Here is a 19,215-nt window from a genome sequence, read left to right on the forward strand (position 1 = left end):
GGTTGTGCTGTTGAATTTGGCCTAAAGAACTTCGATCTTCTGCTTGTTGCAATTGAACTTAAAGTTAAGGGCCACGATAGCATGATATCGTCTGAATAGATCAACCAATATGTTTTGTAAAACAGAAGGTGACATTGATCAAAACTATAAGTCTACAAAGAATTCAGTCAAACAATCGCCAGGTTAGCGCTGCCTATAGCTATTTTGAGTAAACTCAAGGGCAAAGATAGCTATTCCATTAAATTTAACAATCGGAGCTAACGGAAGGCAAAAAAAATTAACTAAGTCGGGGAATTCATTCATCATGTTACAGCTTTCAGAATAAAGATAAGCAGAGTTGATTATGCGTCAATAATGATAACCCAAAGACAATGGTTTTATGATAAATGCGATGCTCTGCCTTTCTTGCCTTTCAATAAGAATTTTGTCAGGCACAGATGGTAAGATCATCAAACTTCGTCTATCGTTATCATTTCACCTGCAAATCTTGAAACCATTCAGGACCTCTCTATCATACAGCCGACTCTTTCATTCCAGTATCAACAGCATTATCCGTCTCATTAGTGGAGAACGAATAGAAGAAACAAATGATAAAGGAGTTGTTATTGTGACTCTAAGCGTTGAAGAAAAACATAGAAATTTCATGGCAATAGTTTGTCTACATTCCAATCTGCAAAAGGGCCACCAATCAATCAGTAAGTGATTGCTCACATATTTAGTTAAAGGATCAGTTGCAATCGAAATAGAAAAGACAAGGCTTACGATTGAAGTCACAAAGTGATTTTTTCGTTACAATACAAACGCTCAGCACATTATGAAACTCGGTGATTCCTTTGTCAAATGAATGACAACCTTCTCAAATCACATATTGCAATTTTGATTGAGCATGAAGATCAACCATGAAAGCGAGGAATCGATGGACTGACTATACAATAGCCTTATGCAGCCTTATTCGGAAATCGCAAGGAAGTTTATGTCAAAGGTTACAGCAAAGACTTCAAATTCTAGATTCAATTGGAACTTCAGCGTGGAATTATGACAGCAACTTCTACTTTAGCTAATTCTTTTACTATGTCATTTTGTTCAAACTTGCAATGCTTTATAGATTAAGTATACTTGGCCATAAATCACATAATTTCTTCAACGAATTTCAAATCTAAGAGTAATTGAAATCTGAACTCTGAGCGATTCTCAATGATTTAGAAGGAGTCTTAGGGAGTATAGCAATCCGAAGGAAAATTTGTACATAATGAAAGCCTTGCATTGTAAGATGCTGGCTTTGATTTGTGACTAAGAAAGAACTTCTTTAAAATCGGATTTTCTGCTTACTACACTTAAGGCTGACAGTGCAACATGCATGCAATATGAAACAATGCCACAGATGTAACTGTGTGTAAAATGGCTTGCTTTCTATGTATCATTTCTATTGAAAGGTACATCCTCTTGTTCAAAGGTATTTAACACGCATATTTCAGAAGAGTGCTTATGACGTGACAACAGAATTTGTTCAGCACATGGCTTCGCTGGCTTTGATAATCTCTTTTGTACCTTTGTGCTGAGCATGAAGCTGAGAAGGGAGAGGAATTCATTCAAGTTTCATCGAAGGATAAACTTAGTAATGTTTTAGAGTGGAACCCCACGAAGACGATCGCTTCTGTTTATTCTGTTAATTGTTCTGTATTGAGACTCGAATATAGGTAACATGATAATATAAAAGGTGTGTTGTGCACAAATTCACAGTTCAGTACTCTAAAGAAATATGATAGGGTTTGCATCGGAATGCAGCTGTCATTCATAGGATCCAGTTTCAAACTCATCTGAAAAGAGACACCCTCAGTTTCGATAATCATCGGCTAAAGCATGTTAGTTTTGATATTCCGTTCTTTGAGCTATTGCTGTACTCTCAAAACAAACTAAAACTTCACATTGTTTCGTGTAAGCATGTGTGTGGCCAGAGAATGGATCTTGTTTTCAAATATCGCATCTAAACATTTAAACCTGTAATGGCACATACTTTCTTTGGAAATGATTTATGTAAAGAGATCAATTGAGAGATGTTTACTGTGTGTTATTTTGAAGGTCATTCTAAGTAAACTTGCCTTCGCTTTAAGAGTCAAGATCGCTTCATTTGAAGAAGAATTATTGAGGCTCCAAATATCAGAGAGGAGTTAGCTTGCACATGGAGCAACTACTGGTAGAAAAACAGATTTTTAGCTTTATTTCGTTAGAAATAAATAAGCAAAATCTATTTGCACTATAAGGAAAAATTATTCAGTTTAGAAACGTGGTTAAAGTGTAATCCTATTGCCTATTTTACTTTAAGGTCAAGATTTTTCTGCCTGCTTCATGATGGCAGCAAAAAATAAGACAAACTCTTAGAATTAAAATAAGACAATTATATTAACTATTTAAACTAATATACAATAGAGTTTTTGGTAAACAATAGATATTTATTGAAATGTTATTGGAAAAGGATATTGTAGATGAGGGGCTTTTCTATGTTAACTTGGCGACTGATTATGGTTGATATGCAGAAACCTTAATATTTGCATTATCACCGCTGGCAAGAAAAGAAAAGTTTCTCCTACCAGATAACTCATTGATTATAGGCAATGCATGTACAGAACATAAAAGCATTTGTTTTATCACGCGATGACCCAACAGCATTTACCAACAAAACCATACACCTTTCATAAGCAGTTTTTACATAGTTTATTGTTAGGGAGAAAAGCGCGGCAGAGTTCTAACCTCTGCAAAGAACTGAACTAGCCTTGGTTGTTTGTAAATTTGCACATTCTTCGAAACACTCCTTGTTAATGCCTGTTATTATAAGCTATGCTTTTATTTTCAAATGAATCCAGACATTTGTAAACTATTCTCTGTTCAATGTTTAATGGTAGGTCATTTTCTGTTGCCAAAGTTTTCTCCTTCTCTTAAAGCCACCTTTGTGTTCTGAACTTCAAACGGCTTCAAATACTTTGTCAAACCAAAATTTCCTATCTTAGCCTTTCTTTAACGTTAGATTACAAAATTATCATGATAATGTCCGAAAACATTGTCCAGTAACTCGCTGCTATTGAAGGTTGACTAAAATCTTAGACGATTGCTATTCATTATTGAATCTTGCCGCTTATAAAGGCTTAATCCTGTACTCAGGTTTAAGCGCTAACAACTTTCCTTTAGTACCTTTAAGAGTTCAATTGTTCCAAGCCCTTCTAAGAACATATTGTGGCTAGAAATGAGCTTGCGTTCGCGTAGCATCTGAACCTATAATATCAACGATCTTATAATATTTGAAAGTTCTCTTTTAAGACCCAACTTTCATCTTATTACCCGTTGTTACATTACGATACCACTGTATCAGTTTAAGATAAGTTTTCTTCATTAGAACTTTCTCAGTACCAAAGCATTTCCCTGGTAACTAAGAATTAGTGATGAGAAGTAGATAATCTTTGAATCAAGAAATAAAGAAGAAATACACTTGCATCTAAATCGGCGATTCATTCATTTAAACAGCGGTCCATTCACCTTTTATGTTTATATGAAACTTTATAGTTTTAATTTTGCAGTTGGTTGGCAAAAAGATTCAAACAGCTTGCTAGAAAGTGGTGATTTTTCAAGGGGTGAAAAAAAGTCACCCCTTGAAGATTTTCTGGATTTGATTACTAATCTGTGTCAACAAATTCCTTCTTTTGAAAAAACGTACATCTATCAATTAATATGTGAAGCAAATGGATTGTAAATTAAACTATCAGTCTGTTTGGGACATGCTGTAGGTAACTAAATATGAAACACGGGAAAGTTAATTGAGATTTTGGTAGTTACTTTATCGGCTTATGAGTTGTTTTGCTCATAAAACTCCAATTAAAGGGCAACGGGCAGTCAATTAGGAGTTTTTCTTATTTAATGGTAAAGTCAGATAGTATCCATAACCAAATGTTGTGAGCAAATCTATAGCTCTAATCAACTTTTGAAATTTGAACCCAAAGACACATCAAAGGAACCCCCTAAAGTTCACTTGTACCAGTTTGTGGTATTCTGAAGTTAATACTTATGAAATACCAAACAAGCTGACGAAAATATTAACAATAGCAAAAGAGGTGGAATAAAACTCTACCAAGTTTCTTCAGAAGTTTTAACAGCAATTATCAGATGCAACCAGATTCCTTTAACCCGCCTTAGTATAGAGGTTATGAGTTCGATGCAAGGGAAGTCTCGCATTCATGGGAGGCAAATGCATGAATAGGTGAAGATGCTCTTAATTGTTCGTTCAGCAAGGTCGCAAGGTTATCAACATCATTTCCTAAGGTTAATATTCAATCAGATAACGCTTAAAGACTACTAGTATGCGATGAGTTAATAGTGCATCCATTAGAAAGCCACAAGAAAGTTCATTCGTGGTTTAGAATGTTGCAGTGATATGTTTCGGTATCCGTACACCATTGTTTGCCGGAGAGCTTCGACTGGCAGGGCCTAGTAACGAGATCAATCTGAGCGTCTAGACCAAGGGTTGTTTGAATAGGCCGCATTATGAGGGCGCATGCTCAACTAAAAGTGAATTAGTATGTGAGTCTCAATGGGAAATCCAACCTTTTCCATATCTCGTTATTGGCGCTCGGGCATCGCATTTCAAACATGAATTGCATGGGAAAGATATGAGAGAAATGACAATAAAAGCTGTGGCCACAATAAGGTATAAGAAGATTTCAAAGCTCATTAGGCCCGACGTTTTTTGTGTGGTTTTTTTGTATTCTTTGAGGATTATTTTCTATTCACGAGAATAGTTTAATTAAAATGTATTGGAACCTGACAAGCTTTCTTTTTCAATGCGCTGTCTTCCCGTTCACCGACCAAGCTGCCAAGAGAGATCTTTTTTTCGTCTATGTTTTTGTACGTGTCATCAACACCACTCAATTTAACCATCATAACTTATACAATTAAAATTGGGTCGAAGATACGTATAAAAGACAAAAAACGATAGTTGGGTCCTACCTTAGATTCTTTATATTCCTAGATTTATTTATTGGACCTTTTTGTCTTTTTTGACATTTATTGAAGCTTGTACCAGAAAGGCATAACAAGTGGTTCTTTTCCAAAAAGATGTTCACGTGTCAGATGTGTTTATCTAATATGGCAAGGTGCGAACATTATACATAGAAGCATTTTAAGAAGCTTGTTCTGGCAGAGGAAATGTTAAGGTGCTGTTTAGGTATCTGGCTAGCACTTTTGCAGCTTCTAGCTGGTATTTTAAGCCCACCCGATAGTGTGACTGAAATGGTGCCCTTTTCGATATCATTGATATTTTCTGCGATTCCTGAATAATATTGAAAGCGACACTACTAAACATGAAAGTAGGGAAAAAATTCGCACAGGAGGTATGTAGTTGGGAGGCATGGAGTTACTGGCCATCTTCTGATGGCTGTCAAAAATATTTATCTCAATGTCTTTTTAACTACGAACTTTCCTAATTTTATGACGGACTTAAATCAGAGCTAATTCCTTACCGCTTCGTCAATTCCAAAAGTATGAGAATTGTATCAAATGGTCTGGTTTCTCCATCATCTGGGTGGGGCAACTAGGGGTCATTCTTTAAATATTAATAAGAAAGTTTGGGAAATATCTAGATTCCCGCGGGACTCGGGCAGTTTCGCGGGTCTCATGTGTCAATTACTCTATTCAACCAGCTCTGTTTGGACACATTGAAAAATTATATTCTGATTGAAGCAGCTTCTTAGGAGAAATATTGCTTGCATAACGTTAATTTGAAGGTAGTAGTTTTCTCATTCTAAGCTACCTTTTGGAAAGCATTTTTAATTTTAGAAATTGTGTCCTAAAACTAGGTTTAATTGTTTCAGTAAAACCCAATCATGGTTAATGAACATACCAGTGGCACAGTGGCAGATCTACAACCCCGGACAAAAATAGTTGAGACTTTTCAAGAAAAGTTTGTATTTTCTCTTTCCTTTGAAAAATAGCCCCCCCCCCCTGATTCAATGCTGAATGCATGATTTTGAAGCAAAAATGATACAAATCCAACGTTGTTTCGGGGGGAAAGGGGGATTCGAATTAACAGGGGCAAAGTAAAGTAGAAAGTTACAAAAATTGCATTTTGTCTCAGCATTTTTGTAGATATATCGATATTATAATTGATTAAAACATTTTAGGGGAAGTAGCATCTGGACGCAAGATTGGTCCTCACTTAGAGGTGGCCGACTTGATAATTGAATCTTTGAAAATTTGGAAAGGCATTTAAACATTAAGAGGTCATAGTTAATATTAAATGTGAGAGTTTAGAGTGACATAGTGTCCCGTATACATCCCAATATCTATGTATTTACTGCTGATGAACCTTTCACTATAAATATCAATGAAAATTACCTCGATTCTTTATGAAGAATTTAATCCAAACCAACTGTTAATGCCAGGCAGTGTCGGGACTGGAATGACAGCACACAAAGCCAATGTGTCAACTGAATGAGGTGCCGTTTCAGGTAGTCTTTGATGCAATGGCATCTGTACTCGTGCCGAGCAATGAGTATGCGGTCACGATAGATGTGGTTTTATTCAAATAGAGATAGGTTTTTCAAGGAAACTGCTTTCTCCAGCTATTCGCCATAAATGAGCGAGCGACGTTTTCCTTTCCAACAATAGTTGTAACACGGAAAATGATGATAAAGATATCTAATCAAAAAGCATTCAAGGAAATCACGTTAGGTTGGCGATAGGAAACAGCTCCTAGCACGACATCGGTTTCTGATTAGTGTAAGTCAACAGTCAGTCTTGGCATTGCTATTATCTGATAAATGTTTTCAGAAAACAGGGAAATAAACAATAAATGGAAAAGCCTGGTATATTTTTCTTTTCAAATTTGTTTTAAGAACACTTTTATAAGCGCTTCTTTTGCAGATTGTATAAAAGTTTAGAAAACAGATTGTGAAAGGATGAGGGATGATAACATTGGAAAATGCTCTGAGGTTTTTGGAAACAGAGGTTATTTAGTGATCACCAACTGTACTAATTTGGATTAATTTGCTGCGAACTTGCTAATCGATTTTAACACCAATCAAAGCATCACAATCATTCGAATGGGAAGCAATTCTGTATACCCAAGTACTGGGTTTCTTCTTAAAGGCTCTTGCGCAACCAGCATGCTTTGCTGCTATATTTTCAAACCGGCCTAATATCGTACTACCTGAAAATACAGAACACAATTAATTTCACAAGACAGCTGCCGCTAAGCATGCCGGTTGCGCAAGAGCCTTTAATACCTGCATTTAATAAGCCGAACTTCTATGCTGAATTTTCTGAGTCATATGGAATTGGAGGGAGGCATTTATTCAGTTGCCATCGACACCAGAAAATGTCTACCGCTGACTATATTTTGGTCATCTTTAAAAATTTGATTTCTTTTCAGTGGGTGACAAATATGCTTAGGCCAGCAGATTTCAATCTCTTATAGGCTATAGAAATAGTAAAGAACTTATTTACCAATGCAAATTCAGCTCTTTAGCAAAATGAGCCTTAAAAAATTAAGGCAGGTGTTACTCACAAGTCTTTCAAGATTTATCAGCTTTGTGTGCTGTCATTTTAGACACATCTTAGCTACAAATAAACGAAAAATGTGAAAATATTGAACCTTTTGCTAAAAAGCTGAATTAAGCCCGTTATTTGGAAGTTTATAGTGTCTTTTCATTTCTTGGAGTCCAACAACCCTGACCTGAGAATCCTCTGCTGAGAGTATTGAGCAAAAGTTTGGAATTTCCTAATACGCACGTAACGACAATGCCATCCTGCATGAAATTGGATATCACAACTGATGAAATTGTCAGGAAAAGAAGGCAGATCTATCTCCTGTAGAAAGGTTCACGTGATATAATATTCGTGTTCCTTCTGTACACGATTAAGTGATTTGTGACCGCTATGTGTCCAGGTAGAGGCAGCTTCAAATTATGTGTCCAGCTAGAGGCAGCTTCAAGACTGCAAAATGCTCTGGCTGATACAATGGTTATATCGATTTAAAGGCAGATTCCATTAAAAGGCCTTAGGGATATTTGTCCGATTATAACAAAAATATCAAGACCTGCTTGAAGCGAAACGTTGATTCCAGAAACATTCTTTTCAACTGCCTCAAATTATATCATAGATTCTGTTCCTTAAAATGATTTTCACTTTTTGAAACGTCTCAAGTTCCATTCTTGAGATTCTCCCATTCTTTAGATATTACAAGATTACTTTTAAAAACCTCACAACTTTAAGTGCAGTGCAAATAGCACGCAGGATATATGTAGGAAATTACCCATAATTCATTACAAAGGTTTCTGCTAGCAATATCCAAACGGCGTTTGCAAACCTCGGTCTGGTTACCAAACGGATCAAACATGTTTTTCTTAAACGACGTTAGAAGATGGGATTATGATCAATGCCACTTTGTGTATACAAAGTAAAATGAAAAAAGCTATGAGTCTTCGGATCTCTGTGTAGATGAACACCCATCGTGAACGCTAAGCGCTCTTTTTGCGCTAAAAATGGCTTCTAGGGTAGCAATTTTTAACATGATGCATACTATAATACGATAGCATTTTATGATACTTGCATATCATAAATCAAGAAATGTTCACTATTATTCTACCAAATAAAAGTCACTCTTCATAAATGTGCATGTTTCAAGTAAATAAGTTTTTACTAATGCAAATGATAGATTTTTAGGAAAAAGCAAAGCCTCAACCAAATCGCAGATGTAAAAATGCTTCGATAAATTTGCACGAAGTATTTCGAAGAAAAAAGGAGTGAAATATTTAGCATTGATTTGAGAGTCAAGTATCCAAAGGCACTGCTACTGCTCTTTACCTAATATTTAGATACTCTCCCGTCTGCTGAGGCTATGTATTTATTTTAGTAAAGAATCGGCTTGATATACTGCTGTTTCCAACGATAGTAATACGAAGTTGTTGGATATACAATTTTGTAGTACACTTAAGCTATTTGAATACTACACTTTTGTAAACTACACAATGACACATTTGCGTTGTCATTCGGCTTTATTTTTCAGAATTCCAACATTGAAAACCATCTAGCTTGCTTTCTTTAATGATGATTTAATCAAAAAGTTTGTTTTGTGCTTTCTCATTGTTTATCTGACTCTATCTAAGATACATTTACACTCATCAAATACTAAAAATGTATCAACAAAGAGACAAGCGTTTCATTTGAATATGATAATCCTCACTAAATTTAGGGTTTTGTTCTTATTTTCTGTCTAATCACTCAATCAGAATCATCTCAGGTAGGACCTGATTAATTCGATCCTCTAACAGCTAGAGTAGAAGACAATCCTCTTTAAGGTTAACACAACAGTGAATTATAAAGTATTTCGTCATGTGTACCTTTGATTTTCAATCTACTGTCAGGGCTCGCGTGGAATTTAAGCCGTTTAAAAAATATATAATCCTTGACTTTACGATATTTCCATTAAACAACTTAAAAAGGAAATGTTTCTGTAATGGTGTTTATGTCTTAAAATGTGCAGCTTTTGAGAGGGATTTGCTTGAAAACCAACAGCTTATACAGAAAGATATGTCAATAAAGCTTCGTTGAGGTTCCCTTGAAAAGCAATTAGAATAGCTTATGATGATTTGTCGCCTCATCATAGCAAGCTTAACTATCCAAAAAACCTTTAAATTATTTGATGTAAGATTTCACTAGATAAAATTATATGAAAAAGGTCTCAATTTGCCAATGCACTATTATCACTCTAAATTGAGTCTAAAAGCATGTTTTCGTTTGATTGAATATGCTCAGATCTACCAAGTCACTTACTAAGATATTAACATGCATCAAATATGTAATGAATATATCAAATATACCATGAATCGATGTTTTTTGCTTTTAATGGCGCCCAAAATCATATGTTCACGCGAACATAACAGACTGTTACGGTTATTGCTAACTGGTCTGTCATAGAATTTGTTTGTAGCAAAAACCTGTCCAGCCAATTTACATCTTCATTTTGAAAATGATTCGGTGTAATGAGAACCCTGGCAAGCAGCACAATCAGATGAGATTGTGTCTGACAACAAATTTACGACTGCCAGTACAAATTGAATAGAAAAGTATATATAGCCCCAAGAATAGGAGATGGTGTAGAGAGCATTTCTGTCGACTTAGAATGCTATATCGCGCTTTGCGAGAGTCGAAATCGAGAATGAGTTAGTAGTATCAAGAAATACAGCAATCAGTCAATTCAGTTTTACTCTTAAAGGCTGAGTTTAGATAAAAGCTGCTGATTTTGAATGATAGAAAATCATTAAGAATTTGTATTGTGCAGTGTTATGAATCTAGTTGATTGTATGTTACCTAGCATATTGTTTCAACTGACATGTATATGCTAACAACACTCATCATTCCATCTACAACGCAACAGTTGTTATTGTTCTTCACAATGATCAAACAGTGTATCCAAAACTAAATTAAACTCTGCCTTAAGCTTAGTCTTATACCATCTAATGTCGAGCTTAGCATTAGCAAAGAAGTTGCCAGCTTTATTCTTCAAATGAATCCCAATTGATTCAAGACAAACTATTCGGAGTGAACAAAAGTTGACAAAAGATAAATAACTCATTTTTAAAGAAACTTTTATAATCATAAGGCCCAAATAAAAAAGGTTAACGATCATTAAGGCATTGAGATTGATAATTTTTATGTAAATCATATTCTTCTTTGATTTATTATATTGAAAACAGGTTTATTAGAGGATAAAGAATTTTGTCAAAATTTTGCTATAATTAACCGAAACTTGCTTCATAAACTCTTATGTTGAGCATTAATTCTAAAACTTGCTCAATGAATTTTAATACAATAGATTATTGTCAAGTTAAGCAAAATACTAAGGACATTCTTCTGTAAGTTTATTACGATATGTAGCAACATATTAGGCATTTTTTCACTTTATCAATACTTGAAACCAAGTTTAAACACACAGCAACTAAGTTTCAATATAGGGATATGATAGTAACTGACAAGATCATGATAGTATTTACGTGCTTGAAATACACACTAAGCTCAAAATTCAAAGGCATCTAGCTCTAACACAAAAGGTTGTTTGTTATATTTGCATTCAAGTGCATATTGATCTAGCTATCTGATTGCGTTTTGCATGTAAACATTGAAGTTCGTTGATTAAGTTGTTGAGTTTGGCATTTTTCATTACAGATATGACTTTATTATTATTTATAATTTGTAGTTTTGTTGTTTTTTGCCAATAGCAGGTCCCTTTTGGAACTTTTTGGATCATTTTACAAAAAATATATTCTATGTTTGGTCTTGAAGCTAAGAGATCCCGTGGACAAAAATGGAAGAATATCAAATATACTCCTCCGTTCATATTAAAAAAAACAATAGCAAAAAAGATGTTTTCTTTGTTTACTTATTAAAACACTATAGAAATTTCTAAAGGTATAGCTTTTCTCGCTTTTGGTTAGCTTTCAATCAATGAATCTTCTCTACAGAAATAGTCTGAAAATTTTTTGTAGAAATAAGTCGTAAAAATAAATATGAAGGAAAACTTTGTTGATGCAAGCATCTAATCATATCACATTTTATTCCTTCAAGCAATATCAACATTTAATGCTATGCTTACGATAGCTGAAATTTAAACGAATTCTTTAGTCGTTCAATCGTCTCATGTTTTGAACATAATGCTACACTTAAATTTTTAACATTTATTTTATACAACTCATCATTTTCATGATAAAAAACAAACGAAAAAATATCTGCTAACGCTTATAATTATATTTTAATGCTATATTAAGATCAGAGCAGTATAGGATGTTCGTATTTACACTGTTTGTGTTTATACAAAGGTTGGCAATGGTAATTTGCAATCATTATTGCAAGATTAAAAATGCTTTGATTGAAACAAAACGACACCTTTCGTCCCATGAATTTCACGACTGGGTGCTCTTGACAAACTATAAAATCGCAAAAAGAATCTACCAACATCCTCAATTTCAAAAACTTTCAATTCTTGTTCTACTGTCTGTCCGTGGATAGTTAAATGCTGACAACGTACATCAGTATTAGTCATATTGGCAACTTCCAATGGCTGCTCTCAGCTTCTTAGACCAAACCTGCCCGTCCAAAGCATTAGATATTGTGATCTTGTAATACCTCTAATGACAGAATCAGAAAGTTTGGATTTCACTAAGCCCACGATTAAACAAGTAGCCCGTAAGCTGCTATTTAATAGCGCTTAAAAGTTGAGAAGAGTAAAAGCGTTTAAGCCTGCCAGTGGGTCGCGTTTAAGTCGTTTCGTCTCACTGCTCACTAGCTTAAAAACACATTCAGAGTGAATGACTGGAGCTCACAATTTAAGCACCATTGCTCATATAAAGATTGTCTACCTTTATCCCTCTTCTGGCCCGATATCTTTTAATGCCTGAGTATTTTCTACATAGGAGAAAATTTTTGCCGTGAAAATAAAATGGAGATTTCACACCACCATTGAACATACTGCAGAGTCTCTAACAAATCCCTCGCAAATTTAAGAATAGTAATCTACTTACCAAAGAATGCGTGTTGTCGTCAACGAACCAACTTTGAGCTTGACTGCTTCAGTCTCTTGAGTAAAAAGGGGGTCAGAGGAGGATCGTTATATACAAGCCTCGTCTCCGCATCTGTTTGGCTCTTGGACAGCCATTGGCTTGTCGGCAAAGACAGTCAAAGGCATAATGAAAACGGATGAAGCGATGTACAATCCTATTACACATCGTGCGATGAAAATAAGGAGAAGCCCATCATTTGCAATAAAAAAGAAGTCTTTAGCATGACAAAGGAATCAATTATTTTCATTGTCCCCATTCTATTGTTCTCTAAGGGTTTGTCTGATCGTTAAATCTGTCTTGCGCTCCCCTTTGAGTCCGATTTTGCTTTTAGTCAGATCTAGTTGTGTGAATAGGGTTGTCGAATTCCCGTCTTCTGAATTTCTGCGGAAAATCATAACTGGCCGTGCACCGGTTTTTCTTTCAGAATTTTGCGAATTCAAAGACATTCCGTCATTGATATATCCTAAGCCTTCTTAGTTAAATCTAACAATGAGAACTTTTTCTTTACGGACAAAGACAGTTTTATTGTGGAAATGATACCGCATCTAACTCGAGTTAAAGTAAGCTTTGCACGATTAACAAAACTTTGATCTACAGACCCCGAGATCTTTTAATGCAATTTATTTCAAGTCCCTTACAACTGAGTTAAACGGACCCCGATTTCATTGAATTAATTAACATATTTATCAATATTTTTTACACTAGCTATTAGTAAGTATTTTTACATAAATTAAGGCCATCGACGCCTTAAACTACAATTGTTTCTTAGACGGAACCAAAATCCACAGTCGTATGGAGACCCAGGTTTGGTGTCAAGACAACTCGAATGCAACAAGTGTATTACAATCACATTGCGTTGTAGCAAAGATGTTTCACGTTCGGGGTTTTTCCAGTCTCTTACAGGCTGAATTAAATATTTTGTTATAATATAGTGTTATATCAAAGAAAACGGTATTGGCTGAGCACAGGAGAAACTCATTGGTTAAAGACAGAGACAAGCCTCTTCTCTAAAGTTTAGAACAGTACTGACGCAGTTTTGCGAAACTACAATCCGAAAGCACCTTCTTTGGCATGCATATCTTTGGTATGAATCAAATGTTTCATACCTTTGCTAAACACATCGCATCAGAAACTGTGCTGGATCACGTTCTTCTGTACATTCGACAGAAAAGACGTAGCGCTTTATCATATTTTAAAAAGCTTTAAATTTTCAACTACAACAGTTTAAGATGGGAACGAGCTGACTATTTTCAATAAAACATTTCAGAATATCTCGCTTAGTTGGCTCAGCAACCGTTGACAGTTAGATTGAGCTTAGATTATACTGCTTTAGATGTTATTGGTGGCTTTGAGATTGACCATTGGTCGAAATACAAATGCCATCTTCTCATCATTTTAATACCCGCTGTAAAAGGGCTGCTCTCATATTAAAAGAGACTGTAAGTTCTTCCTTCTTAACTGTAAGAAACGTCTTTTGAGCGATAGTTTACTTATTTCGACGTGACAAGAGCACGGTTAATATCAATTATGATCACAGTCATGCTGAAGAATCAAATGTGCAAGTAGCAGCGAAAAATAAAAAAGCCGGCCTACTTCTAACTTGGCAAACTTTAGACTTACCTTTTTCTCAATTGTTAATTCTAACAACCAATGCTACAATATCACAAACTGCCACTAGAGTAGCACTATAAAATACTAATGAATTCAGTGCAAAATATTGATTCAAAAAAGAATTGCTTACTTCCAAGCATCCACTTTGTCCTGGAAGACATCTTCTTGTTACATATGGGAGACATCTATTCTAGACGAGAAAGCAGAAATATATGCAGAACTTTCATACCTAGAAATACCTAGAATCCTAGATCCTTCATACCTAGAATAAGTTTCTTTTCCCCATCAACTATTAGGCATAAATTGAGAATTAGAAAGTAAAGTCTGTCCCGAGACTGTGCATTCATTTTTACAGCCAAGGAAGTATTTGATTTAAAAAGAGTCTCATGTTACATTACATAAAAAGAAAAACTACCGAAGGTTAAGTTTGATGACCACTGCCTAATCCATCCATACAATAACTTACGATTGCTAGCGGATGAAAGGGTAATTTTGGACATTAATAAACCTTTCGGCACAAAAGTCTTAATCAGGGGACGTTATCTAGCATTGTGGCTGGGAAATCCCGAGCGACAAAGCTATTGGAGCATTCACCTCCTTCAACGCGAAATTAGAAGAACCAATAGTATCAAAAGGGTGTATCGAGAGATTGTATCAAGCGAGTGTATCAAGAGAGTGTATCAAGAGAGTGTTTCAGGAAAGTGTTACAAGAGAGTGTATCGAGAGAGTGCTTATTGCCTTCAAAAATATCAATCTGGTATCAAGTAGCCATTAAGATGAGAAACAGTACCACATCTATCCAGTACAATTTTACAAAAGCAGTTTAACCATCAGGCGTACAGTTTTGCAGATCAGCTAGGTTTGAGGCAGTTTCCTTAGGAGCTGTGGAAACTGTCTTAGACTGACTCTAGTGGTCATTCAAGCTAAATTGCAAAGACAAGTTAACTTTCATATAGACTGTGCACGATTGCCTTTCCACTGCAGGCTAATATCTAACTAATCAGTTCGAAGCACTTAGTCAAACATATCTTTTTGCTTAGGCTAGTATTATGAGCTGCCTAAGCTCTCGGAATCTGAAGCGTTTATAGGACTGTAAGCCTTTCTCCCTAGAGCTCTTCGTTTTCAAATTGACACAAATCATGAATGATTTAAAAAACGGTCTACCTTTCGACGATGGTCAAAATAGCCCTTACAAATACCAATTTAGTGACAATTATTTGAAATTTCTGTCGTATCAAAAGAACATGCTTACTTTTCGCTAATTCTTTCGGCTGCTTTTTCTAAATTTGATAAACTTTTATACAATTAACAAAAAAAACAAAATTTTGCTTCCAATGACCTTGCATACTTTAAGACACCTACTTCCAACCAACAAAGAAAATCATTCTATTCTCTCTAATAAACTTTCTTTTATCAAATGAAATATAGGCCCAACTCTAAACATTTCTTATCTAAACATTTCTATTGACATTGCCTTGTGATTTTTAACCCTCTACCTCCTTTATGTTCCCCCTTTTTATTTTGTTTGAGTTTTAAAATGCTGTGGTCTTCAGATTCCTCTGGTTTACAAACTATGTCTTCAACTGTGCTGAAACACGTAAAATACATTTATCGTTAATTTTTACTTCTTGAGTAATGGCAGAGTGTGCAATAATAATTAATTAGGGCTCTTCTTTGTTATCAATGATTTATTCCTATCTTTGAAACTGAATAATTATTAGAATTAATAATTCTTATGAAATACAGTGATGGCCTTTTTATTATCAAAACTCTATTAGCGTTTCTGCACACAATATTCTCAATGTGATTTAGGATTCCCGAAGGAAATTAATTATTCATTCGAAAAAAGATATAATTAGCACGAGGGTTAATATGTGGATAATCTTGCTTAATCATGTTCCAACAGAGAAGTTCGATTGTTATTTAGAGGGATTTTCTAGATCTACCATACGCTTTTGACAGCCGCATGCCAAACATGCTATTGTAGCTAGATTCTCTAGCACAAGTGACAAACCATCTTTACATTGGTGTCTTTGAAATGAGTCGATTATGCAGATGAAGATGAATTGTTTTTTCTCATTTTCAGAATATTTCTAATATCTCAGCGAAAAGCAGTTTTCTTTTTGCATTTTGTTGGAGGTTTGTCTGTATTTTCTTGTTTGTCATTAATTCTGAATCAAGCTGCATACCTCAGATACAACATGGAAAATTTAATGAGCAAAGAAAAATGCTCAGGAAAAAAACCAACACCAAGCTTTAATGCTGATTTTCCAGTTAACACATTGCACAAGGTTGAAATCTAATTGTTTCTGTCGATCTGTTTTTTTCAATCTGTTACTTTTTACTAATCTTTTCCGATGCAAAAAAATTAAACTTGAGATCATCGTGCAAAATGGCTTTGAGAAAGAAACATTTCGTAACATTTCACAATTAAAATCTTGTTGTGAAATTTTTGTCTTATTGAAAGCCATTTTCAAGTTCTGTACCGCCAAAAAATTGTGCAATTGTTATGACGCAATTCAAATCAAATTCAAAAAGAATCTTTTACTGTATAATAAAAATAGCAGCAAATGTATAAGTCCTAACATAGTCGGTGATTGCTTCTCACACGCCAGTATCTTAGCGTTATGATTTTTTTCCTTGATCCGGGACTTACGTATCTAAGACATTTTGGAAAGAAGACACTAATGGACCAATTCCTATATCAACAGATGTGATTTTCATCAAATATTTCCTTGTGAATCACTCAGATTTTCATGAAAATATAATAATGTTTTGTGATGTCTGATATTTTGGAAACATAATCAACTCTCATTATTTTGTAACAACATTGAATGTAGAATTTAAAACGTTTCTTCTTATCTGTTGGTACAAAAGTGCAGACAATTGTCGGCAACGAAAGGCTTTTATCGGAGCCTACTTTTATTAAGATTATCAAACATTACTGATAAGGCCACGCAACTTTACATTTCAGTCTTGGCTGCAAGGCTTTTCTGATAAGACTTATCAAAGTTCTATTTAACAAGACAAAACATTCAAACTGCTGTCTTGGTAAAGATTATAGTAACCAACTGCATTCGCCAACATAGTTGATAATTTTCTCTTCTTGGCTTCTCACATAGCGTAAATGTTTGGTGAAATTATTCTATGGAATATCTTTTCTTTGTTTGATATACGACAAATTAATTTGACTGCCCGCAATACTATATAAATTCTTCAGAGTATCATTAGACAGTATTTTAATGTTTCATTTTTACTCCAATGTTTAAGCCTAACTTGGCAGACCCATGTAGTGTTGTTCAAACGAACGGAAAGTCTTCCAAGAATAATTTTCTAGATGTGCACATGATTTTGAAGAAGAATAAAATTCTTTAAATTTCAGGAACAGAATTTAATGCTGTTTAAATTAAAATACTTCGGTTCGCAGAAAACTCAAACGTACATCAGTGGCCTTTTTTCAGTTTTAAGATAGGGTAAACAAATGACTGTACAATCTGCTGATAAAAGTGTTTTTGACCTAGGATAATCAGTTTCCTTGGAGAAGTTGGATACAGTTTTCTCCAGACAACTATTCAAGCTAAGAAGAAACTGTTGGAAACCAGACGTTCTATTAAAGATTGTGCCTATTATATTGATTCGATTGCTTGAATTGTATTTGTTGCTTTTAATGCTTTTCAAAATGGATAAATCAAAGTATTAGCTGTTATTTTTCTTTTGGGGCGGGTTTGAACGGATTTTCTTTCTGGTAGGTCTGCAGCGCGTTTATGATTAAGAAATGATTGAGAATTGGCCTTACCTTGCCGATTGGATACGCAACAATAGGACTATTGTGTAGTCCAACCAATGGGAAATTGAAATGGTCATTGAAATGCATCGGGACATAGTCTTATTTCACTAATCTCTTGTAACCTATGGTTGAAAATATTTCTGTCTATCACATAGCACTTTCCCTATCATGAGAACTTATTATGCCTTTATTTGTAAATTTATCTCTGTTGTATTTATATATTTGTCCTTTTTAACTTTGCTATCAATACCGCTTTTTCCTTGAATCACATGCAAAACGAGGGTTTCCTAGCGGCTATGATGCTTTTTCCAAGCAGCTCCTTGAACACCAAACAAAGATGAACGTGCATGCCAAATGATATCAACGCTAGGCAGATTTCCTTCTTGCGCAGGCATTCTTTACTGTCACGTGTTTTCCGTAGTCTAAACAAGAGCCTTTGCTTTACCTCTTCCCCCTGCTAGTAATGCTAACTCTTGTCTTTTTAAAACAGTTGTTACTTTTAATCGTCGTTATACAAAACATAAGCAGCAGCAGGCAAAGCTGCATCTCTGAGCTATCTATGTTGCTTGCAGAAGAATAGCATGTCCGATCTATTCAACAATTGAAAGCGGAAAGCTTCAAATAATCGAGTTAGATATTATGATATCTGTTTGTGATTAGACATCAAATCACTTATCAAACGTATTCTTAGACAGCCTTAACGCGCTCCCAAAAGTCTTAGCACACTGAATCATAAGATTGCGAACCCATTGATTTGTATACAAGTTCCTCTTTTGCATTTTCACCAGAAAATGGAATCCTTTTAAATAAGACTATTGACGGCAGAATCCGGTGATGGCTGTCTCTACCGCTTTCGCACAGTAAGCGTTGCGCTGTTGCAAGATTTAGCCAACTTAGCGTGGCTACTTAATCTCGCATCATCCATTTTCAACCTATTCAAGTCTATTTTGCAGTCAGCAGCCACTGATATCACTAGAGTTTGTCTACTGAAACTAATCTTAGTTGCAAGCAGCTAATTAATCTACCTACGTTTTCAGTCGCCTTGCCCACGTTGTCCCACTCTCTTAATATCTTATCCATGACTTTGCTTTTCTTCGCTTTTTCATCTTTTTACTGTTAAATATAACATCACAAACAAGCCCTTAATTCAATTAGATAAGGGCTCTTTTCTTTGTTTACCATTCGGCTTGGGGTGTTGTTGCTTCCTGACAACCATCC

General features: G+C 35.1%; 1 protein-coding gene across 2 annotated transcripts in view; it reads right to left on the minus strand.

Annotated features, from left to right (window-relative positions):
* The window catches only part of LOC148958738 (uncharacterized), a 76,588-nt gene that overhangs the window by 24,688 nt on the left and 32,685 nt on the right, over positions 1-19,215 (minus strand). The window contains exon 4 of one of the 2 annotated variants that reach the window (XR_016144483.1): positions 14,341-14,400. Coding sequence is in view for 1 of the 2 variants with exons in the window: in XM_089111920.1 (XP_088968046.1) it covers positions 14,341-14,395 (55 nt within the window). In the remaining variant the exon portion in view is untranslated. The remainder of the gene's footprint in view (positions 1-14,340; positions 14,401-19,215) is intronic. The other variant, XM_089111920.1, reaches the window with a different exon arrangement.

This window comes from Rhopilema esculentum, chromosome 12, assembly GCF_057945365.1.
Source record: "Rhopilema esculentum isolate cy_ngs chromosome 12, ASM5794536v1, whole genome shotgun sequence".
In the NCBI taxonomy this organism is placed as follows: domain Eukaryota; kingdom Metazoa; phylum Cnidaria; class Scyphozoa; order Rhizostomeae; family Rhizostomatidae; genus Rhopilema; species Rhopilema esculentum.